Source organism: Lepidochelys kempii, chromosome 9, assembly GCF_965140285.1.
Source record: "Lepidochelys kempii isolate rLepKem1 chromosome 9, rLepKem1.hap1, whole genome shotgun sequence".
In the NCBI taxonomy this organism is placed as follows: domain Eukaryota; kingdom Metazoa; phylum Chordata; order Testudines; family Cheloniidae; genus Lepidochelys; species Lepidochelys kempii.
The window spans coordinates 44104603-44130413 of record NC_136388.1 but is presented as its reverse complement, the minus strand read 5'-3'; the positions used below and the strand labels follow the sequence as shown (position 1 = coordinate 44130413).

The following is a 25811-nucleotide window of genomic DNA, read 5'->3' as shown; positions in this document are numbered from 1 at the left end:
CTAAAGAAAATGGTCATGACTTAACCTATGGGTATGTGTACGCTGCAGTCAGAACAGCACTTGTAGGCATTCCCAAACAAACTTGATCAAAGTTTACTCGGGAATGCCTACATGAACTGCAGTCATGCCTCCAGACATACTCTAAGTGTGACCCAACAGGCTTCCTCAGCAATCCTAAAGTTCTGTATCCATCATTCAAAGCACAATATAAAAAGGTTAAAATCTTTTATTTTAGATTTTATCAGTTTTGTAACTTACAGTAAAGATGATGAAAAGTATCCAGAAAAAAGTTACAAACAATTCAAATAGAGGACGCAAGATCCTGTTGTGGATTTTTTATTTTTATTACCATTCACAGTTCACTGTCCTTTACAAATCACACCATTTATTACAATTTCTCAAAGTATCTTTGCTGAGTATTATTAAGCCAATGATTTTGGACTGCTTTTTAAAAACTCTTTATCAGGTTCAGTACTGAAAACAAACTGAAGAAAGTTGATGAGTTTATTCAATCAAATACAAGCAAAAATTTTGAAAATAAAACAAGTGCTCAGCTGATATGAATACTTATTGAATGCAGCTTAGGGCCAAACCAATCTACTTTGGAGCTTAAAAATACACACAATACAATTAATGTAAAATAAAAACGTAAATGGCCTATTAGTTTCCATAAAAGAAGGTGAACTAAAGAAGACCAAGAAACCATAAACTAATTTTAAAGGCCTAAATAACAAAGCAGGAGTTTTTATTGTAACTTCTACTCCTGATGTATTGTAAACATTAATACTATATTAGTTTTGATATATTTAAGTACAGTAAATACAATAAAAGGTTGTATATTGCAGGTTTAGTATACTGGTTTCTATTTTTAATTCTAGTACTGTCCCATATAATAAATGAGGTACAATAAATGTATTATATAGTATTGGTGCTACAACAGCCTTTTCCAGTAAACATCTGGAAAGTAGGGGAACATGTTCCATCCATTCTTCATTGCTAACATGAAATTACCAAAGCTCCAGTCAAACGAATGTTTTTATTTTCCAATTAGAGAACAACAAGAAAAGTCTTATTACTGCTTCTCTTGGGTACTGTGTATGAAACTTGTCTAAGTGTTTTGCCCGTAGGTGTTTCATCATCCATAGGGCATGAGCTGTCTCATCGCTCTTTTCAAAAACAGAAAATAGCCCATGTAGCCAGTGGAGGGGATCTGGCCCCTTCCTGACAGTCATTCCCTTTCCTGTTAAGTGGGCAGAATTTGACTCAGTTTCATATTAAAATGAAACCTTCCCCTAATACACAGTCTTCTTTCAGGCCAGATTCTGATCGCAGGTTGTACCAGTGTAAATCATTGTAGCCAGTGGAATCCATGTTGAAGTAGTGCACGCCCCAGGGTCCTGTTTGACTCCTCATTAAGCTTGGAAGACCAGGTATTATCAGTTTCCAAAAATACCTTTTTTTCACCTCCAGCTTGCTAGGAAAATTTGTTTCTCCCTCCCAGATGAGGAGCTGGCCACAGCGATCTGTGCATTTGTTACCTCGAGGCTGGATTACTGTAACCTGGCTGGATAACTGTAACTCCTTGTATCTGAAGTTCAATGTGAAGATAAGCAAGCTCCAACTGGTACAGAATGCGGGTGCCCACCATCTCCATGGTTTAGGCTGCTGTGAGCACATCAGGCCTTGGTCCTACTTTTCAAAGCAATAATAGAGCAAACCCCAGCTACACCAGATTTGGATCTGTGACCATCGTGCTCCTATGGGACAACGTAGGTCACAAAGTCCAGGATGAAGTATATGAATGCTGGGGACAAAATATTCTTTGTTGAGTAGATCTGGCTATGGAACAATCTTCCAGAGGCGATCAAGCAAATTCAGTCTGACTGTCTTTAGGCAATGCTGCAAAATCTTCTTTGAGAGAACCTTTCCGCTATGAGTGACGCTCACAATTTGAATACTCTGCTTCTCCTATCCCAAGCTGAGTTTTAACCCCAAAAAGGGAGAAGTATCAGAGATTCTATGGATTTGTCTACAAGAGGACACTCAGGAAAGGTAATCTGAATTGACTAAAGGTGTGAATTTAAAGTGGATTAGTTAAACTGCATTAAAACCCTGTGTGGGTACTCTCATTCAGAAATAAATTTATTTTAATTTGGTTTAGGTTCTAAACAGGGATTTAATGCAAGAAAATTGAATCCATTTTAAATTCACACTGTTAGATAATTCAGATTAATTTTTCTAAGTATCCCCATGTGGCTATTGCTATTGATTTTATGGGGAAGGTGCTGATATACTCTAGTGAGGGATGGCAATATAAAACCCAAAAACAGCCAGACTTGTAGTCAATGGAGTTACTCTGAATTTCCATAATATAAGATCAGAATTGTAAGTGAAATAAGATTCTGCTCTTTGGGAAGGATTTTATGTTCTTGGGTCAGATCCTTTGCCAGTGTAAACTGGCATAGCTCCACTGAAGCCAGTGGAGGGGATCTGGCTCCTTCCTAACAGTCGGCCTCACAAACTTCTGCTCTGAGGAAAAGCCTCAGAACTTCTGCTACCACGACATTTATGAAATAAGTAAATCAAATGTCTGATGTTGGCATTCTTGCTGGAAAGTTTGTCTCAAATCTCCTTTCTTGAAAGACCAAGTGATCTCACTCAATTTACTGCACATTTAAATAGAAAATATAGCTAGCTAAAAATTTACTTATGTCACTTAATCAGCCTGATCCAATTTCCACAAATTTAACATCATATCCTTGACATTCCAGTATTGCAACACTTTTGATATAGTCTCTAATCAGCAGAACTTCCTAACATATGCATATGCAGATAGAGAATTTCATTAGGAGATATCTTCTTGATGTCTCATTGCTTTCTTTTTCATTACAGAATAAAGCAGGCTATAAATCTGATATACTATAATGAATTATGGAAAAGAGGTATCTGACTAATTCCATTTTTAAAGTGCATGAAAAATGTCAGTACCTATTCTTGGTATTGCAGCCTAAAAGCCTACCATGTAAACCCAGAAGATATAAGAAAACATTGTTTTCTACTTAGCTGCAAAGTAATTTTAAAAGTGTATATTTGCAAAGAATTTGCAAAGCTAGCAGTATATTACTGGTTAAATTAAATATCCATAGCTTGTAGAATAATTCAATCATGTACTAATTAGGTGCACAGAAAGGCCATTATGGATAAATTATATATCCCCCTGTTACAGACAAAGTGAATAAATGTTAATTGCTTATATTATGCAACAAATGATTTTTTAAAGATGGTGTTAAATTAGATGCTAATATTATAATTACAAAGTATTGGGCAATTTACTAAAGATTAACTATTATGATAAAGTGCAAACTGTAGAACTTGTGCAAGGCAGTACTAATGCATTTTGCACAGATATGAGAACATTAGCAGTTGATACCTGCTATCTATTGAAGTACTTTCTGTATTGCATAAAAAGCACCAATAGATTTCAGTTAGTGTATGTCCATATATAAATGAAAATCATACTGCTGTAGTGTAGCAGCCATTCTGATATGTTAATAAAGCCCAGAATGTTGAATACTGTGCCATTGTAAGGACTTGATAATAATCTCAGGCACAAAAATGTGGCTTATCAACTATGTCCTGGAGTCTCCTCTCAGAACTGGAGCAGCATTGGGGCAAGGCTGTCTTTCAAAAGACATTTGAGCAAGTTGGATGTGAATACAGGCCATAAAATCCAAAAAAGGGGGCACACTTTGATCAGAAGTAAGAAATATTAGCTTTCATAAGTAAGAAATCTAATGCATCCATTATTTCTATACTTCTTTCTGAGTCCAGTGAATTAGACTCTCACATACACATTATGTCGTGGTATACTCTCGGTGCATTTAAAAAATTTGGTACAGTTCTCGACATATTAGTGAGTCTAGCGGTGTTCCCCATTTGAAGTCCAGGAAACCATTCTGAAATCTATAATCTCTAAAACCAGAATGAATTTTAAGTGTGCCCACTTTCTATCTTGGGCATTTTTTAAAAACTTTTTTAGTATCTTAATATTTAATCCAAATTAAAATTTAATCATTAGAAATTGACAGGAGAAAATGCTGGAGAATGCATGATTGGGAAGAATTCTGGACTTTTGTGGAGATGGAATAGCTAATCTAACATTATCACTGTGGCAGGTGTGGGGTTTTTTGTTTGTTTCTCTTTTTGAGGGGAGCACATCACATCTAAAAAAGCCAACTTTTGATCCCCCTTTCACGGCTCATTGATAGACATGCCATGTGCCACTAAAAGCAGCAACCCTAATAGCACAATGTTGCAGTAGACACTATGTGGCTCAAGCATCTACTATTCCTAGATTATTTGAAATTTCAACAATGATATTGTGAAAGAGGATGGCAAATATACTATACTGCAGATTGTATTTCCTATTCAGAGTGAAATCTGCCTCTGTGCAGAGAGGATGAGCAAAGGCTTATGCACAGCTTGAGTGCTATTTGAACAATGCATAGGCCTTACGGGGGGTCTCTGTACAGGAGTGAAATTTTACCCATGTATTAGTTATGTGCAATTCAGCCAATTTCAGCCCAACTCTGAGCTTTGCTAATTGATGTCCATTCCTATTCAGTTACCAGACTTAAACAAGTGCTTAAGTTCCATTGATATGAATGGGACTTACTTAAAGGTAAGCATGTGCTGTGCTAAATAAGGATGGCTTGCTGAACCAGGGTTATACTGCTTGTAACAGTTAAAATAAGGCTCTATAAACTTTCAGAAGATAAATGACAAGGAAACACATTCTAGATTGGAGAATCAAATCAAAATACATTGTTAAAATAGGTTTCATGTAGTGACACACATAGGGAAAATGAACTTTTGTTAACAACAGACCAGATGTAGCATATGGAGAGAAATGGAAATCTTACCGGATCCCCATACACAAATCTTTTGAAACAAATGTGGCAGTAGATAATTATTGCTGTGCAGCCCTTATAGAGCTCAGACAGATACTATTTGTACCTATAAAGATTCATTACTGAGTCCTAAATTTCTCTATGCAATGACACAATAGCTTGTGTACTTGAAAATAGGGCTCACTGTTGCAATATGTAGGCTAGAAACTATGAGCCAGATCCTGGGGTGCAATAAATTGCACAGAGTGCAAGTAATGGCATATAAGCATAAAGTTCCCTTAATATGTACCTTTGCAATCTGCAAATCCTGCTGCAACTGTTCACAGGGCCACTCTCCCTGAACCTTCAGGCTGCTCTCACTTCAGCAGGGCTTGAGTAGCCCCAGCAAGGTTGAGAACACAGCTGGGGATCAGCAAGGCATCTCAGCCACGTATCATTTCCTCCAACAACCCCAACCACTTTTCTCTCTGCCCGGAGGGAGAATGACATACAAACCTCTCTGCTGGCTCAATGCTATCAGGAGCATCTCCCTTATACAGGAATGATCCTCCCTAACAGGAGAATAACCTTTACATTCGGGTGACGCTCCCTGGCCCAAGATAGGTTATTGGTGCAGTGCAAAGTGGTGACACCACATAGGACAATTTTGCTCTGTATGTTCAGAAGTACACATCACTATGGAAAAAAAACCTCCAACAAAAGAAACAAAACCCTCAGCAGACTCACTTTAACCCACAAATGAGCAAGTTCTGGATGTGGCAGTTTTTGCATTCACAAACACCGGATATTGCAAAATACTAAAAATAGATATCAAAACAACACACATAAAAGAGCACTGGCTAAATAAAATTCCTAATTGCTTGGCAAAACTATGTTTACATCTCATTTTTTATCTGAAAAGATATACTTCCTTTGTAGGATATGGTCAGTTGTTTTTGCCTTATTTGGATGTGAATTTGATACCTAATGAAGAATATTCCTCTACTCAGCTCCAACTCACCTGTGAAGAAAAATGCTTCATAATGTGTTAGATACAATATCCTATTATGTCTTTAGAGCTGCCGCATATTTCTGATGTACACTACGAACATGTTACATGCTAGTTTGACCTTTACTCTCTTTAAAGTGTTAAATGCAGTAGGAGATTTTCTAGTTATGTTAATGTGAAAAGTATTGATGTTGAGCTCTCCATAGTATCTTTTTCTCCCTTTCCTCCCTTGTACCCATCTGTATTTATTAAAATATGGGTTGAATCCAATGAAGTGAATTGATGAATCTCTCTCCCTACAGTTTGTGCAGTATTATTTTATCTTCATGATTCAGGTTCTACACCAACCTCTAGCTAATGGGGATTAGGAAGAAAATTTCTCTTTGGGCAGGTTATTTCATAACTGCCTACTGCAGGGTGTCTTGCACCTTCCTCTGATGCACTGGTACTGGCCACTCTTGGTTATATGATACTAGGTTAGATGAATCGCTGTGGTCTGATCCAGTAGTACAATGACTCTTACAGCAATTCTCAAAAAGCAGATTCCGGTATGCTGTGGATGTTCAAACTCTCACAAACTAGAAGTTGCACATCTGGAATTTGGGAGAGCCAATTTCAAAACACAGACACTCAGATCCATATTTTGGCACCTAAATACATATTTGAGATATTCGAGTGCTGATATACTCACCTAAATGTTGATTTTAGGGTCCCAACTATGAAAATACTGACTTAACAGCCGGATCCTCTCCTGGTGTACATCTGTGAATGACTTCAGTGGAGCTTTGCTGATTTACACCAGCAGAGGATCTCACCCTAGGTGTCTGAATCAGTATTTGGGTACCCATTGCTCATATTTAGGTGCCTAATCACGGATACAGCTGTGTAAAGGCAGGTATCCCATCTAGTCCTGTGAAACTGTAAAGAATTAGAAAATCACTTCAAGGTACAAAAGGAACAGCTTGCATAACTGCCCCTGTGAATGTACGCTTTTCTAAAAGCACTCAAGGGCTGTAAAAATGTGCATAAATGGCAATTTTACTGTATGCCTGGATAGGCTGGTGCTGTTCACTTACTGTATCAGTGAACTCTGAAAAATTGTATTACAGCAACTTTCATACTATGTTTGCAAGATTCATTCTCATTAATACAGTGTGAACTCACTACTTAATGGTATTAACTCATTAACATGTTGAAAAGTCAGAATTCTAACACTAAATGTTTCATGATAATACTCTAAGCATCTTGTTCCTTTTTGTCTTGGTGGTGCCAGATTGTTTTTCCAGCATTAAAAAAACTGGAATGCTATTCTGCTTGTCTTGACCACTTTCAGTTTCTATATGTGTATGCTTTTGCTCAGGGGTCAGCAACCTTTCAGAAGAGGTGGGCCAAGTCTTCATTTATTCACTCTAATTTAAGATTTCGCGTGCCAGTAATACATTTTGACGTTTTTAGAAGCTCTCTTTCTATATGTCTATAATATAGAACTAAACTCTTGTTGTATGTAAAGTAAATAAGGTTTTAAAAATGTTTAAGAAGCTTCATGTAAAATTAAATTAAAATGCAGAGCCCCCCGGGACCCCGGCAGTGTGAGTGCCACTGAAAATCAGCTCACGTGCCACCTTTGTTAAAATTTTGTGACACATTTTTAAAGACCAAATGCAAAAATATCAAATCCCTACTATGCAAATATGTAGCTAATTAGTAATTTTTGCTAATACCACATAAACACACACAAGTACAATGACATCTTGCCCTCCTATTCTATACTATCACACCCAGAACTTGGTTGATATGATATATGGTTCGTCTCTTGAATCAATGTCAGTGCTTGTATAAATCTAAGTGCTGAAAGAGATGTTTTACTCCCTTCCCCCTCCCCCCCAAAAAAAATTAAAGGCAAATGTCTTTACATTAAATCTTATAAAACAGTACGTCATAATTATCATCATAGCCTGCAGCATGAAAATGGCCATTAAATGGTGGAAATGGTTATGAAATTAAGTAAATGCGATAACAATCCCAATACTTCATATATTTATCAGTAATCACTGTACTCATACTGTATCGTATGTATATATTTTCAATGGCACTATAAATACAGTTGTCAGAAAATACACATATTAGTTCTCAACGCATCTAATTACATCCTAGTACCTTTCCATCATAGTTTTAAAACACATCAGTGTTTCCTTGATTTAAATCAAAAACTCTCATCAGAATAAAATGAAGATTTTGACACTGTCTAGTATAGAAAATCAAAGTGAGAAATGACTGAGAATGTTGTTCTAGATTTCAGATTGTTTTACATTTACTTCTACTGTGATAGCACAATTTAAAATAGTAAACATAATTAAATAATACACGGTTTATGAAGCATATTGTACTATAGAGGTCTATAATTCATGGAGACCACTTTTTGGGTGGGAGGAATCCAAACACTTTATATCTCTGACACCTAGATGGAAACAAGGTCCTCTCCAACAGGGAACAGGTAAAATATGTTTGAACTAAAGTAGCTTTTTTCATATATAACTGCATTCAGCTGATTAAAACGTTATAGTGTTTGCTTATGGTTCCTTTTGTCAGACATTCATCCAGTAAGCTTTGAGCATATGGTAATGAAGTTTTGTGCAGCAGGGAAACGTTAAGTGTTTCTAAAAAATTTTTTAAATGGTAAAGGCAACTATATTGATACATTACAGACATACCATATGCTTTTCTATATTGTGTCCTAAAATCTAAACAGTAAGAGCGAAAACAAAAGGGTCAAACATGCTCTTATCTTCTTGGCCACTTAGGAACATTATGAAACTAGTAGAGAGTACTTCACTTGACATGGTTCACCACTGTAGATTTAGGTTATTAGCTGTTCACTAGAGAAATACCGTACGTATTAACTTGCACCAGAAGAATGATCATTCATTTGAATTTATCGCAAGAATTTAACAAACAGAAACAACCAGTGAGATTACCCAGTGAGAAAAATGGTAAAAATGCCAACACAGTAATTTACAATTTTAGTGTTGATTATTTCTACTCCAATAACTTAAACTACTCAGATCCCCTGTCATCATTCCCTTTATATCTTGAGTTGATAAGATATGATGAAGGACCTTCTTCAGTGTCAGGGCTGACAATCACAATCAGCCAATCTCAGCCTTTTCTTTAGCATTCATTCTAACATACCCCATCTAATCGTAGAGAGCCATTTAATTTTGTTTTCCATTGGGTAAGGCTGTAGGTATAAATGATAATGGACAGAAATTCTTGGACAGTTGTTGCAATACAACGCAGCTATGACAGACAGTGCCACAAAATCGCTAGTGCCGTTACAATGGAGAGTGACGAACTTGAGGCTAGATTGCCCACATTTCCGGCTAGATCATGCTTAGAAGATGACTTGGTTGTGGTTATGGTGGCCGTGGTGTCAATCTTTTTCACAGTTGGTTTTGGTTCATTCCTATCTCCTGAATAGGCCTTCTTTTCTTTGAGTACATCTGACAGAAAAAAAAAAAAGAAAAGAGAACATGATGTCAATTGCCCATTTTAAGGGGAAGCTCAGTACAATGTCTATTACTAGAATACCTTCTGAAGTAATCGCTCTAACTTGTATCACAGGTGCTCTCATCTGAGCGTGTGGGGAATAAGACTAAAAGTCCATATAGCAGAGCTGGTTGAAATGCAGGAGCAGCCTGGGAAGTTCCCCTGGAGATGGGGTCCCCTGCCGCAGAGCTGAGAGCCTAGAGGTCCTGAGAGCCCTTGCTCCAGCCCTGACTTCCAGGGCTACCAGCCTCCTCTTTGCACAGCACGGAGCCTGGACTCCCCAAGAGCCTGAGCTCGCTGGCAGGAAACGAGGCACACTTCCAACACAATTGTGTTTCAGTGGAAGTTCATTGAAACCAAGACTGTTGCCACAAAACACTTCACAACTAGTTTTAATGTATAGTACCTTCTAGTGGAAGGTTCCCAAACTTTGTTTCCTTCTAGTGCCCTCATCCAACTTCACAATGTCAAGTGCAATGGGATCTGGCCATAGGCCAATGATGTTTTTCTCCTGTGGTATTGGATTAGCAATTGATGGCACTATGTAAGGTTAATCATGCTTTAAATCATAATTTTAGGGGTCAGGTCTGGTTTTGTATGGGGCACTGTGTTGGTGGGCTGCCCTGGGAGCAGACTGACACACTCACAGTCTGCTTCCTGGTTTCCCCTTGCTCTCTGGGGCCTGGGAATGTACCCAGCACCATCCCTTTACCTAATGCAATGTGTGTCCTTTGACATACTGATATAGCTGTGCTGACCAGTGTGGTATTAGGTGGAGCCAAGGCTCTACTATTCCCCAACCTTTCTGCCCAGATGAAGTGGGTGGGGATGTAGCAGCCTGACATAAGCTGCTTTCTCCCTGATGCATCTCCCCATTGAATGGGTAGATGACACAGGCAATAAAGAGATGTCCCTTTCCTCCCCATTATGAGTGCATAATCAGGCTCAATGAGAAAAAATAATCAGAAGGTAAACTTGAAATATCTTTTCCCCTCAAACCAACCAGATAAATCTACAAATATTCCCCTATTGAAGCAAATAGCTTGTTTAGCAGCGTCAGTTCTCATTTAACTACATTTCCTGGCCATTAATCAGTTTGTTTTTTTAAAGGATGAAATATTAACAATTTAGCAATGTTATTTTCCCCCATACAAATTTCCTATTAGGACCCAAACCCATTAATTCCTTTTCATTCCTGAAGTTACTTTGTGAGAGTCTGTGGCTCTGTTTCTTCCTGCAGATCTTGCCTTAGGGCATGTTTTTTGATATTTCATTCTTATTAGCTCTACTGTGCTGCTTGCACACTGTCCTATTTGTTTCCATTAGGATTATTCAAACATGCTTTGGAGTACGTTTGATGCCTGGTCTCTCCGTGTGGAGATGGGTGTACTTGGATTAATAAGTATTAGATGATGTGCTAGTCTTAATTTGTAACGGGTGCACATTAACACGTATGCATGTGTGCGTGTTCAGTTTTGAAGCATGCACAAGTGGAGCCTGAGGCATAATACATCCAATTAATCAATGGAGGCTGGTGGAAACCAAGAATCTGACCCAACATCTCTAAGGATAAGTGCAAATGAAGTCAATTTGAAACCATTTTCTTCTTGCATGGAACTTGTTAAAAATTATTTCCTTAGTGGATTCCTATACAAAATGTGGACTTTTAAAACAATGAGATGACTAATGATGGTAGTTTTGGAAAGTCCAAGTAAATAAAGACAGCTACTTGTGTGTAGTACCAAAATCCTGCTGTCCTTGAGTTTTTTTATTAGCACTGTTAGAAAAATTACCATTTCATCCAATATCGAGTGCAATTCATTTGAAAACACCCAAGTGTCTAGCAAAACCCAAAAGAGCGTACTAATTAGCAGCCATTGTTCATGTCCATACTTTGTGAAAGCAATGAATGCAATGTATATTGGCACAGAGAGCAAATGCCTAGATTTGTAATATGGATTAAGCAACAGCCTGATTTTAAGGTAACTCTGAATTATAGGAGCAAATTCGTGGAATGGATTCCAGAAATGTAAATGCAAACTGAGATCATTGTCTGCAAGTCAGTAGTTTTCAACAACCATCAATAAACTCACTTCATAATAAAGATGAGCTATTGCATTATAAAATATGCATTGTTCTTTCACCAACCTAAACTGTAAAATAAATGCAAGGCATTCCTTCATATGTCTCAAAATATCAACATTAATCTGGGAGGAACTAATACTTTCTAGAACTGAAACAAGGTTGAATGCAGGGAAGGGATTTGGCAGATACACAGTGGAAACAGATTAGCCCCTCCAGCTGCTCTCACAGTTCCACTATGGAGCATATAGCTATAGTTTCTCTTCAGTAATAATTTTGTGGTAGAGTTCATAGAAGGAGGGGGAAAAACATGTGGTAAACATTTAGAAAATATCAGTATTCTGAGAACACAAGGAAAAACAGACAACCTTCAAAGGGTCATTAAAGTAAATTAAGAATAAATCACTGAAATAGGTGTGTTCTGACAGTGCTTAGCTTCCCCTTCCATCACTGTCATTCTCCTTTTCAACTGTGGTAAAGGCAGCTCTACTTCTGTTTCTCTACTGCGGTTTATATCATCCCAGCCTGCTGACTTCAGCTCTCTTGGGCCAGCTGATTAAATTAAGACCTCACTCAGGTAAATCTATCCCCCTCTTTCACTTGGCCATGCCCAGCATTGTAACTTGATTGGCCTCTATAAATCAGGCAGGGCTGAAACTGTATTAATTCATTTATTTTTTTTTATATTGACTTAACCAAAAACCTAAGGTAAGATTTAATGCTATCAGGGAGGCTGTTGGTTTTTAAAAGCCTTTGTCTCAGCAGTGACTGCTTAATGCACTACATAACAAGCGCTAAATAATACATTAGAAAATTCTCCCTTTAACATTTCCAGGGGAAGGACTAACATTTTAATCCTCTCTCTCTGCCTTTATAGCAAAGGGTATTCGCTGATGCATTTCTAATTTGGGGTTTAACTGTGCACAACTGATATTTTAAGATGCACCGTTTTAAAAAGGACCTACCGTGGTTTAAATTCTTTTTCAAACATGTATTTACTTTTTATTCTACAAACTTAACTCTTATAAGTATTTAACATTTTATTGCACTTTGATGAGTGTTTCCATTACTTACTCATGTGTTTTGGTTTTGGTTTTTGCTTACTTATGTCTCTCATCTCATCATAATTGGGTCTGCTTATGTTCAGTTTCGCACTGACATTCCCATAGGAAAGAACAGTGGTTGTACTTAAACATGTGTCAGTGTTACCACTGGCTAAACAAAATCCCAAACCTAGTACTGCCAACCTCAAACCTTCAAAAACCAAGAGTCAAGCCCCAAAAAGTCATAATATTTCTTTTAAAAATAAACTTTGCATTCTTTTTACATTATTCTTCTGGTTTTTAGAGACTTTAGGGTTCATGCTTTAAAGTTTTTCTCCACAACCATGACTTTTAAAAAATTGAAAGCTGAGAGTCTTGTGTAATCACATGGCTCCAGGAGCTCGGGCTTTAAGAAGATTCCAAATAACATGAGACTTGTGATAAAATTGAGAGAATTGGCAACACTGGATCTTGATGTTATGTTTTATTTATTATATTTCAGTTAATTAATTAATTACTTATATATTTTTAGTAACTTCACTGTATTTAATATAGGGAATACCTGTGAAGTGCAGCATTAGGAAATGTAGTTTGTAAGTTCTTTGGAGCAGGACCATCTTTGTGTTCTGTGTTTGTATAGCACCTAGGACAATGTGGTCCTAGTCCATGACTGGGGCTCCAGGTGCAACCACAATACAAATAATGCTGAATTAATGTTGTCTTAGCCAAAATTTTATAGTTTTAAAAAGTGACGACTGCACATGAACAGGAGGATTTGAGTAGTTCCAGCTGTCATGAGATGATCTTCAGAGGACTAAATGCTTTGACAGAGGCACTAGGATAACCAAGGTGAATTTCAGTGTTTTACTTTCATTTAGAATTATTTGTTGTGAATAATCTGATTTGTTAGTCAGATATGCCCCTTTTTCTGTTGGTAAGTTATCTGAACACATCATGATTTTTTTACTAATTTGTCACTCAAATAGTATTATTTTATGAACAAAGTTGAGCCCATGGATTATTTGTGTGCTGTCCATGGTGAGTAGTCATTCAGGGGAAGACCCACCAAGAGAGACAATGAAGGAACAAAAAAGAACAGTGGGGAACAAGATTTCCAGAATGAGGGTGTGAAGTATGAAGCACAGCAGACAAATCAAGGAGGATGAGAATGGAGTAGTGGATGCGAAATATGGCTAGGAAGACGTCATTGGAGATGTTGGCAAGAATAGTTTCAGTGTCATAGCCAAAAGAGAATGAATAAATTTAAGGAACAAGGAAAAGGGAGGAGCTGGAAATGAGACAAGTGAGAAAACTTGGTGGTGGTGGTTATATGGCAGAGGAGGTGACAAGTGATAGAAGGGGAAGATCATGGTTGAACTTTGGCAATCACTTTGATGTCAGTAAGATGTTACATGGTGAGAAATAGGTGGTGTGAGATCTGAGGGTGGGAAAGTAGTGCTGTGTGGCTAGGAAGATGGAAGAACTGGAGGAAGAATTAATTTATAGCAGAGGAAGACTGTACAGTCATAGGACCAGGAACTGAGCAAGCCAGGGTTGGATGTTTGTGAAATGGATTTTGTGGTGAAAGAGGGCCAAAAGCCAAGAATGGCGAGACTCTGAGTGTCTGTCTTCCCTCTAATTTAAAGTTGTATTTATTAATTTTGTTGGAAAAAGCCATGAGTTGTAAAACACTGTTACTTTCTTCCTCCCAAACATACCATGTCAATACACAGAGTATTGCTGGGTGATCACCTTACACTTTGATTGAGTGTTTGAATGTGAATATACGATTCTAGGGAATATACGTTTATTTGTGCACACTTTTTAGGGGAATGGAGGCGTGGGTGGGCATGCATTCCTGTGTTTACACAAAGAAGAGCTCCTCCCCAAACATTTGTACAAACAATAAATGATTCCACAAGAGTTGGTGGAAAGGTGGAAGAAAGTTTATGACCATGATCAGATCAAATTCCAATTCTGATCTTGTGAAAATATTTGTGAACAATTTCCCAGCATTCAGCCAGCTCAGTTGCCTTGCACATCATAAACATTTAAGGTATGCAAGTATATTTATTTCTACTTTTTCAAACGTTTATTGATAATACAAGGCCAAATGTATCAGAATAATATATAAAAGCTCAATCCATGTTACCTCTTTACAGATTCTTTGCCTTTTTGCCAAAGTTCACTGAATTAATTTTATTGAAGGGAAGCATTATGTAATTTTTTCAATTTATGACTTCTACATATACTTGCATCTGAAGAATTCCAAATAAAATCTAATCATTCCTTTATAAACTGTAGCAGTTTCCAGAGATATTTGGTGTCACCTTGTCCCCCTTCCCCTCCAAACATTGTATCCAAGCACACTATACTTCAATCAGAGAATTCTCTCATGGTTTAAGGTTGACAACTGACATAGTACCAAGGATGTTAAATGCCTACTTTGAAACATAACCAGTTGTTAGATACAATCCAAATAAAGACTTCATTAAAAAGTTTAAAATAAAATAATAAACAATAGATGAATGTACATTCATGTTGCTAAATGTGCCTGTAAGAAAGATATCCTTTCCAAAATCTGTCATCCCTATATCTGATCGAACTATTGGGTATAACAGATTTGAAGGAGCATTCTCAAGGAAGACACATGCCAAGAATGTATGGCAATGTCTTCATTGCAGGACTTACTCAAGTTATCTACACTCAAGTTACTCCTCTCAATTTAGCCTCACTGGAGTGAGACCAGGCACACTGTGAAATGACACTTGAGCTGCTGTGTTCACACTGACACTGCACTCACTTGTGAGAAGCACGAAGACTTCTGGGGGCCCACCCCATGATTATTTGCACTGCGGGAAGTTGAGCTACTCTAGGATTTCTTTCCCAGTGACTTGTGGGAGAACATGTCTGTCCTTTCCGGACATATGAGTGGAATTGTGGGAAGACATTGGAGGACTAGTGGCACTCAAAGGACACAGCCTGCATCTCCACTGCAGAGTGCTCATGTTAGCAGCCAACCAGTTGTGCTCAAGTGAGCTTTAGCTCATACCCCCACACTCTAATTAAGGTTACAGAGTGGTAGTCATGTTAGTCTGTATCAGCTAGAACCCACTAGCCCACGAAAGCTTATGCCCAAATAAATTTGCTAGTCTCTAAGGTGCCATAAGGACTCCAATTAAGTGTTTTTGTGTGATCAAATGATCTCTGCAGTGAAGACAAGCCCTATGATTTCCTTGGGCAGGTACAAAAAGAAAAGTTCATGATTTGTCACAAGAATTTCAACAATTAGCACACAGCTATGTTTTCCTTCACATAACACTTACCCAGCACTATGTGCAACCCAATGACCAACAGAAAAAGTGAACAGATTGTGAAACACCTGTTTGTAAAAAGCTAAGCACAGTGGAGTAGACCTCTACTGTTTCATGCTGGAGAACATAAATACACTAACAGGTGACAGTGCTCAACTACTACTGAGTTATTGGTTACATTTGATTTTGTCTTTCATAAATCAGCAGTTAAAGCTAACTCATCAGGTGAACTATCACTCAAGAAAAGCTTGCAGCTAAAACACATCCAGATATTACAACAGGAATGTTAAAGCCTCACCTCTTTGCCAGGAAACAGAGTGGTGTGCATACAGATTCTGGATGATCAGTGATAACCTGTCAAAGCCTAATGACACTAACCAAGATAGAGATGAATAGTGGAGGAATGTTCAGCTGTACCCATAGACCTTTGCTCAAGTTGCAGTTGGGTGATTCTGATTAATTGCAAAGCTCTATTTCCAGATCAGATGCCAATTTTCTAACACTGTTGATGATCAAACCTAGTAATTTGTTGCCAGATCCTCAGAGAAACCCTAAGACAGGGACAATCATTACATTTATGATGCTGGCTGTGTTGTAAAACTGCCTGAGAGACTGAAATGTTGATTTGTTATGAATATTCAAACATTAAGTTATGAAATATTTGGCAGAGAATAAATTCAGGTCTTTGTTAGTACTAATCATCAGTGAACTTGATAAGATTTTTTTTCTTATGTAAGCAGAGGACGTAACATTTTGGGAAGTCACCAGATGACACTATTGCAGATGCTCTTGCTAGTTGTTTCTCTGAATTTACTTGAGGTAGATCTTGAAGACAGTCTCTGGCCTGCTTTTCTTTTAGAAACTGACCATTCTAACAACAGAACCTAAACCTCATTCTTAGGTCTTAGCTGCTACCTACAGCAAGCAAAGGTGGTACATTCAAATTCATTGGGGTGGTTAAGAAAGTTTAAAGTGTGGAAAATATAATTCAAAACTGAGTCAATACATTCAGGGTTTATTACGGTAAAACAGTAACACACAGCTGAGATGGGCCAGATCCTGGACCCTGCTCTGCTCTCATGAGACACAAAGCAGCCATAAAGCCAGTTTAAATGGGCAGTGGAGGATTCCCTCTGCTTGTGATGTTAATATGTGGTGGCATATAGCCACCGTAGTGGCTTGTATGCCATTCCCTCATCTTGATCCCCTGTGTAAAGGGTATGGCTGGAACATCCATACATCCCAATGACCCCCAGCTGCTGGAACAGCTGTTTGGGGTCGGGGCAATTGAATGTCAATTAGAGCAGCCTTGAGGCTGCTCTGACTCCTGCTGAGGACTAGACCTGTCCCTAATCAGTAAAGATGGCTCAAAATCCGCTAAGATCCCTCCATTTTGCACTGAGTACAGCTCATCTAGACCAGAGGATCTGGGCCACTGTTTAAATGATCTTGCATCCTTGTTAGCTGCTGTTAAAGTTGCCTCTTGACAACACAAACAAAACACTTAATGAAAATTACTTGACATTGATGTTTAGAGCATCTAGTGTTATCTTCAGCTCAAAGATCTAACCACAGATTGCTATACAGTAATGTAACTGCCTCTCAGATGGGACTGAGAGTCTCATAAATACTCACACCAATCAATACATTCCTTTGGAGAGGCTAGCCAGCATGCTAGGGGAAGTTGAACATGTGAGGCCTTGTATTGTGTCCCGTAGCTTTCATGTAATTGTTCTGCAGTGTGTTGCCCTGGTCCTGGCCCTGACATGACCAATTAAAGATCATCAAATTCTTTACTAGTGTGTACAAATACTACTGCCCTCTACTGAACACAACCAGGAAGTCCTGCTTAAGTGTGTGTTAGGATTTTTTATCGACGCTCTGAGGGATGGGCAAGCAAATTTAATTCAAATGAGAACTATTAATTTTTGCTCTTCTGTCGGAGTGAGCTGAGCTCGAACCTTTCTCTGATGTTACCAAAAAATTAGTGTGCTGTGGTGCCTCCCCTCACAGAAACTGCTGTACTTGCCTCCCTCAATCCCTGACAAAATAATGCTTCCACTGAGGCAAAGGAGAGACTGCCAAGTCCCCTTTGACTGCCAGTGGTGCTGTTGTCAATGAAGAGGGGCAGCAAAGAGAAGAGGTAAGAAGGATGATCTTCTCAAAGTATGGGGCACTTGGATAACCTTCAGATGACCATTTGAACTGGATATTGACAAGTCCATCTCTTCTTAGTCTCACCATCTGGTGGCTGCACTGTGAGGAGAATATTACTGACAGGCAACCGTTTCTACTTTAGTGCAAGAGGTAAAACAGTGATGTCTGTGGAATGGGAAGTGAGCTATGGGCTCATGAGTACTATTCCTCATGCAGCCTGCATGTGATCAGCTGACAGCTGTGGAGTGTGTGCACATAGGAGGCTCGGGATCATTATGCGAGATGAACATACAGCCCCTGTGGGGTTTGCTTTGAAGAGAGTCACAGAATTTGTTTTGAATAAAACCAAATGCAGAGATATTTACCAGTCTACTCATAATTATATGGGGTTAGTGCATTGCGGAGAGAGCTGGAGGGACCAGCTACTACCACTACACCTCTAGGCTAGGACAAAACGAAATACGGAACTTGAGCCAGTTCCCAAACACCTTAAGGAATGTCAGCTTTTGGGGAGAACTTTCACTGTACTGAAATCTGTGACCTTTCCTGGGTTTGGTTCTCCCCCCGCCATGAATTGCACAAAGTCAAAGCTGACAGGGTCTCCCCAGGCTTTCCTGCAAGCACTGTACTTTGAAAAGACACAAGGTGTCAGTGTATATACTGGGCAATTTGTGCCTTGGTCATGAGTGAATTATCATGGTTGGAATGAGAGTTATAACATATGTTTCAAGTGAGGTATCAGTACATGCAGTGATTCTTGATGTTGGTGCTCAGTCACTTGTGAGTTTTACTCTAGCTTAGTGAGAAAATTAAAGCAAGGTGCAACCTGCTGGAACAGGATCTTAAATTACAGTAGGTGCTGCAGTATTATTATTAGCTTTTTATCACCTTTGGGAGCACAAGCTGAAATTACTTTTACATATCCCAAGGAAGGGGCCCTGAAATCTCAAAACAATGTAATATCCCTAAAATGCATAATTATTCAACAGCACCAACAATCTCCAAATGATGTATTATCCTGACATCGTGACCAATACTAATTATTTTCAAATGTAGCTGCAGCAGACAAATAGGAGAAATGAAAGATTATCCCTCTTAGAGGGGAATTTGAGAACTCTCCAACTGTCAAAAAGACCCTCCCATCAGGATTGGAGAATTCATAATTTGCAATTCCAAAAACGTTGAATTTTTGAGCGTAGATTTTTCTGCAGAAAAAAAGGATGTGGTAGATAATGTGATGTTTATTGAAGCAGTAAGAAGTAAGTTTAGTACACAAGCTTTGGAGCCAAAATGACCTCTGAATTAGATAAATAGTAATACCTTTTTGGTCTCTGAATTTATGTAATGTTCTTAGTCTATCAAATACTTCATATCAATCTGAGAAATGTGTACCTGATAGGCTGTTTCCACACAAAGCTCCTTGTAGGATTGTGGCTTGAGGTAGTAGTGAATGAGGAGCTATAGAAATGCTAAGGAAGCCCCCTGCAGTTAATACAATACATAGTAGATGCACAAATGAAAACTTCAAAACAAGTTTCTAAGGATACCTTCCTTTCCATTCTGGAAACTTTGATGTGTGAAATCCTTGACTACCCAGAACTGAATTGATGACAGCTGACTTCCCTCAGTTTACTCATTTAAATAGTTATCTCAATGGGTTTAGGTCAGGGAGAGGAAGATACCTTGGGAGACAACATTGTAAGGGCTAGCTGACCTCTATAGTTGGCACTGGTGTGACCACCGCTGGAATACCATGACCAGTTCTGATGCCCACAATTCAAGAAGGATGCTGATAAACTGGAGAGGGTTCAGAGAAGAGCCAGGAGAATCATTAAAGATTAGAAAACATGCCTTAGAGCAATAGACTCAAGGAACTCAATCTATTTAGCTTAACAAAGAGAAAGTTAAGGGATGACTTGATCAGTCTATAAGTGTCCACATGGGGAAAAGATACTAGATAAGGGACTCTTTAATCCAGCAGAGAGAGGCATAACGTGATCTAATAGCTGGAAGCTGAAGCTAAGCGAATCCAGACAGGAAATAAGGTGTAAATTTTTAACAGAGGGTTATTAACCATTGGAACAATTTAACAAAAGTCATTCAACAAAAGGCAAATTCTCCATCACTGACAATTTTTAAATTAAGATTGGATGTTTTTCTAAAAGATCTGCTCTAGGAATTATTTGTGGGAAATTCTATGCCATGTGTTGTAAGGAAGTCAGAATGGATGATCACAGTGGTTCCTTTTGGCCTCGGAATTTATGAATCTATTCCATCTGGGACCTCAGGTGAGGGACAAATTCTAGAAAAACTAGATGGGAGGAAGGATGAACTTGTAAGTACAGGATTGGATGGGGGCTCAGAATACCTGGGTTTAAAACCTTATTCTTCAACAGACTTCCTGTGTGCCTGTGGGCAAATCACTTATTCTGGGTACAATGGAGACAATATTTCTTCCTATACCCACCCTTTGTGAACTTTGAATGTAAGCTCTTCAGGACAGGGACTGTGCCTAGCATCTCGGGGCTCCAAAGTTTGCAGGAGCTTCTAGGCACTACTGTAATAAAAATAAAATGTGTGAGAGAAAGGCGAGAGTGTGGGATAACTGCAGGACAAGTTGAGATCTCTGGCACACAGAAATCATACTTAAACTGTAATGGCAGCCTCCTTCCACCACTCCCAGCAATCAGTACTCTATATAAACTTATGTGCAAGCAATGTATTCAGTATCCCATTGACTGAGCCATACAGTAGTAAGGAAGTCTGTTCCTATATTTGTTTTGCTTTTGATATACAGCTGCTACAGTAAGCCAGGCATGATTTTCATGAGGCACAATAAAATTCTATTAGTTCCAAGAGCTAAAAAGTAAACCCACAGAGATAACTGCTTCAGCCTCCACAATGATAAAAATGTCAAGAGAGGCCAATCTTCATTCCTTTCCTTGGGAAGAAATCGTCTAAAACGTCCAACCTGGGTGTATCAGCGGTAGCTCAGTAATCAGTCAGTCATCCACAACAAAAGGTTTCACAATGTTGTGTGTATTAATATAGGACTTATTCAAATGCAGACAAGCTGAAAGCATGTGTTCAAAACATGCCAAGCATGTTTTACATTTCTCTGAAACATCTGTTTTTATTACAGTAGCAGAGATGCGTTTATCATGGTTTCATGTTTAGGCTTAATTAGCTTGCCCGGTACCCCAAGTGTATGAAGCACAGCTGACATTTTATTCTGGTACATAATATGGAAGTAACTGTAAAACATGATGTTTCTGGTATATCTGCTTATCTTTTGTTGTAACTTTTCTTCTAATGAAAGAAGCCATTAAAAAGCTCTGTGACAGCCTCACTGTATGGTACCATTAATTAATTATGCCTAGAAATTCTGTACATACTTCACTAGTAACCTACAAAAGCCAAAGAGTGACTGATCCTGCATGCTTTGCACGCTCAAGACTCCCATTAAAGTTAATTGGAGTTGCGGGATGCAAGGAATGCCGGATTTGCCTTTATGGCTAAAGACAAATGCGTGCTCCCAACTTCAAAGGTTAGGTATTCCTGCCAGTCTAGGGGGTGCACACGATCACAGCACCAAGCACTGAAGGCATCTGCTAAATGTCATGCCACAGCTAAAAGCTGTAATTAAAAAAAAAACATAAACAGACTCAAGGAAGAAAAATATTAGTAATAATTGAAAATGCTTTGGCTGTTGCATTCATCCTGATGATCTCATTCATTCTGGTTAAAGAAACTACTCTCAATTGGCTGACATGCGTGTGCTTTGTTTGTGTTCTCATTCTACCCCCATCTTTCCCAGTTAACTTTTATTGCTCAATGCAAAGGTCAAACCAAAGACTTAATTAAATTGAATACAGGGAAACGATAAACTTATTTTGGATGGGGGAATGAGAAACCATTTCAAGTCATCTTATTCCTCTCCCCCACACACTCCTCATTTTCTTCAGACTAAAAAGAGCTTGTATTGAGGGTAATCATTTGCTTAAAGGGAAACTGCACTTACTTCACTCAAAAGTTTACATAGTAAGAATGGTTTCAGCCCATTTATAAACAGTTAACAGCATTTACAAAGCTGCAATTATAAATGCCATTTTTAATTAAGCTTGGCAAATTCTGAGGCAGATGAAGCCCCATCTTGCTAAAAACAGATCGTATTTATGATACTGCACCAGCAGTAAGGAAGTCCAACCGACAGCAAGGATCTAGTCCCCTGTGCTTATCTTAAAGCACTTCAGTGGTGTCACTGAAGTAAATGCAACTACTCACATGCTTAAAGCACATGTAAGTCTTTGCAGGACTGGGGCCTAACTGTAAATCAAATTCTCTCACAACTAAAGAGTCAAACCTCAATCAATTGCTCCCATCAGCTCACCCCCAAAATTTAAGAAGCCTGATTCTTGCAACATGCTCTACAGTTCACCAAATCCAGGTTTCCTCCACACTAGTCATTACAGCAATGAGGAAGTGAAATGTTTCCTGCATTTCTGTTTTTGGGGGGTTATTGCAAATAAATCATCATATTAAAAAAAAGACTAAGTCCTGGTACGATGGAGTCACGATTTATGTTCAGTTACAGAATAAACACACCAGAACCACATTTAAGCAAACATTAACTGAGTTTTTTATTGCATCTGTTAAATTAGATGACAGTGGAGGTTAGTCATAATGTAAAGGGAAAGTTCAGGTCCATAGATAAATTCATAGGAAACATTTGTTCATTGAATTTTGATACCGTTCACCTTCAGTGGGAAGTGAAATAAAAAGAAACTATAGCAAGGTATTATTCTGAATTAAACATTTTAGACATATTAACAGAAGCAGTAAAGAGAAAACATCATAGTATTAGACTGGTTTCTCCTCTGCTCTGGAAAGTTTACATTACGCTTTTCTCATGCTCTAGTCTGGCAATATTCAGCATGCATACCCTCTATTTCACACTGATAGGCTTATCTGGCAACCAGAATCTCAGTTCTATCACAGCTGACAGTTATTGATGGAGAGGTTGGTTAGAGCCATCACACTACTGAATATTAGTAGCTAGAAGAACATGTTTCATGTAGAAATACCAAAAAGTTTAGAAACATTATTGTATGAATAGCATACTGTGAAACTGATGAACCCTTTTCTCATTCAACAGGATGAATATTCAAATCAATGTAAGTATAAAGGAGACAAACAACTAAGGATGAAAAGTAAACTTTTCTAATAAAATGTCTCACAAAATGAAGTGCATTTGCAATATATTAGCATGTAAGAAAATTACCTGCAGGCAATACATGGCTGTGCAGCAAACAAGAGGGAGGGAATTCACATTCAAAGCAGATACTGCCTTCTAATGGCCCAACTCCACTTCTGAGTTGAATTTGGCACGCCGAGGGGTTGAATTTGGCCATTCCTCTTGTGCTGAGGTATTGTGGCACATGTGATATTAGATCAATGGGTTCTAAACTTGTCTGAGACCTCCTTTTTCATAGCAGGAGCCCCCTAAACTCACTCTGGGTTAGACAGCAGCTGTCTGAGACTCCCCATCCCTCCATTCAGCAATATTGGAAGGGCAGGGTGGTCCCACCCTCTGACCTGTTAGTGAAGAGCTGAGGGTTGTAACTCCCATGTTGACAACTCCTGTGATCGATGAACATCACATTAAGAATCAAAACTGAGGACCCCAATGGGTCAAACTTTCAGCAGGCCTCTAACTGTGTTCATGTATTTGCGCAGGCGGTCTTAGTGATATAAAACCTGTGCGCTTCCCCACAACCTCATCTTACCTGCAGCACCCCACCAATAGCTGATGCCCGGGGGCTGAGAGTGTAAAGTGTTTTTGTTTTTAAATAGGAAGAAGCTGGAGGGACGGAGAAAAGCAAGAGCCTCAATGGAGGCAAGGAGAAAGAAGCTGGAGTCTCCTGGTCAGGGAATTGAAGAAGCTGCTGATCTACTAGATGCTTCTTGCAGGCTCTCTAAAAAGATGGGAGACCAGCAATGCTTGTTTGTGTATGCAAAACTGACATGTACATATGCAAAGTGGTTAGTTCAGTGACTAAGTATGGTACTTGATTTGTGAATGTTTTGGTCAGTGCAAAGAGGCTTTGACATATGCTCAGTCTCATCTCTGAAACTTATCTGTTATTGCCAATTTTCTTTTTCATAAGAGCTTAAATCAGGGGGAAAAAAATCTGCTAGAACTTCATGAGTGCTGACAAAATGTGCTTCAATAGATCTTTTGGCACTTTTGAGGTCTATTATGTAAATATACATCAACAGATTTCGTAAAACAAATTATGTAAATACCTATTTAGGGACTTTTAAAAATGCATATTGCTCACCTGATATTTAGAGACAATTAATGTATATCATGTATATCTGCACTTAGGGATTGCTACGTTACAGTCTCTGGATGACAAGGCCTAACAAACCCTTCTCAATGTGCAGATTCAATCTTGCCATGATGGAATTATACTGTTAAATTCGATGATGTCATGACTGACTGACGGCACATATCATTGACACTTTAGGTTGTAACTGGCTCCTCTAATTCAGCTGCTGTACCAGTGCTTTAAGGGCCTGGTATTGACTTCAGATATGCAGCTCGGATAGTCGTTCATTTAGGGCTGAGGAGATTTCAATTTTTTAAATACTAAACCCCCATATTTTTAGGAACATCGAAACGTCTGTAGGGGTAGGGGATTCAGAGCCAAAGTTACTGTGCAGTAATTATGGTATTTTTAAAAAACTAGGCCCAACCCTATAGCCACTGAAGTCAAAGGCAAAATTCCTTGGAGATGGGAAAGACTGGGCCCATGTACAGGTTTTCAGACTATAGTGGCTACACCATATAGCGCAGCAGATTGGGAATGGTGTACAGAGCATTTAACCTGCACTAACTATGTCAAATCTGGCCTACCACTGGCCCAGGACTAGACTTCGTATTTTTTGTAAATCAAAATTTTATACTCCACAAATCAAATGTAAGTGACTTTTGTTCACCATGTGAAATTGGTGTGAAAGGAGAATCAGGCTCAAGGGAAAAAAAGGGGTGCTTAAGACATGGCAGGAAAGAGTGAAGGAAGCTATTAACACTAGTATAAATGGCCAGCACTATCTAAGAGTGACAAAGACACAGAAGAACTACCTATAATAGGTAGACCAAGATGTGAAGGATTAGTCCTGAAGACCAAAAAAATCAGCATGGAAAGTCAAGATACAGCAAGATTCTGAGACGTGAACTGTTGCTTTTGCAACTGAAAAATAATAGGTCTTAATGAAACAGCTGAGTCTTTATGACTTTACTATTATTACACATCTACGGAAGCCGGGAAAGTGTTTTGTTCATAGTTCAGTTAAAGATAATTGCTAATTGTATAAGAGAAAGCTGCTCTTGAGCTTAAAAATGGATTGTACAGTGATCCACCAGAGGTGATTCCTAAAAAGCCAGATATCAACTTTCCTGATGTACGGAATCTAATAAACACAAAAATGTTGGTACCCTATTTCTAACTGGCACTTGCTTCTTATTTAATCATGTAAGAGCCAGATTTTCAAAAGAGCTCAGCTCCCATTTAGGCATTTAGCTGAACTGACTAGGTTTTCACAAGTTCTGAAGCACCAACCATCTTCCATTGTTCTCAATGCGAACAGCTGGGCACTGAGCTCTTTTGAAAATCTTGTCCAAATACTATTGTAGTTTGCTAGAAAAGATTCCAGAGAATCTAGCTTGATAAAGAGTACAGGAGAATTGGTCTTTCAGGAGTAGTAA

General features: G+C 38.5%; 1 protein-coding gene across 4 annotated transcripts in view; it reads right to left on the bottom strand.

The window, feature by feature from the left end:
• Positions 1-264: 264 nt before the first annotated feature.
• LOC140917371 (glypican-5) overlaps positions 265-25811 on the bottom strand; it is a 617795-nt gene continuing 592248 nt past the window's right edge. For 3 of the 4 annotated variants that reach the window (XM_073360046.1, XM_073360047.1, XM_073360048.1), the window contains one exon: positions 9252-9398. In XM_073360046.1, coding sequence (XP_073216147.1) covers positions 9339-9398 — 60 coding nt within the window. In that variant the 3' untranslated portion in view covers positions 9252-9338. Of the gene's footprint in view, positions 9399-25811 lie in introns of all 4 variants that reach the window. The other variant, XM_073360049.2, reaches the window with a different exon arrangement.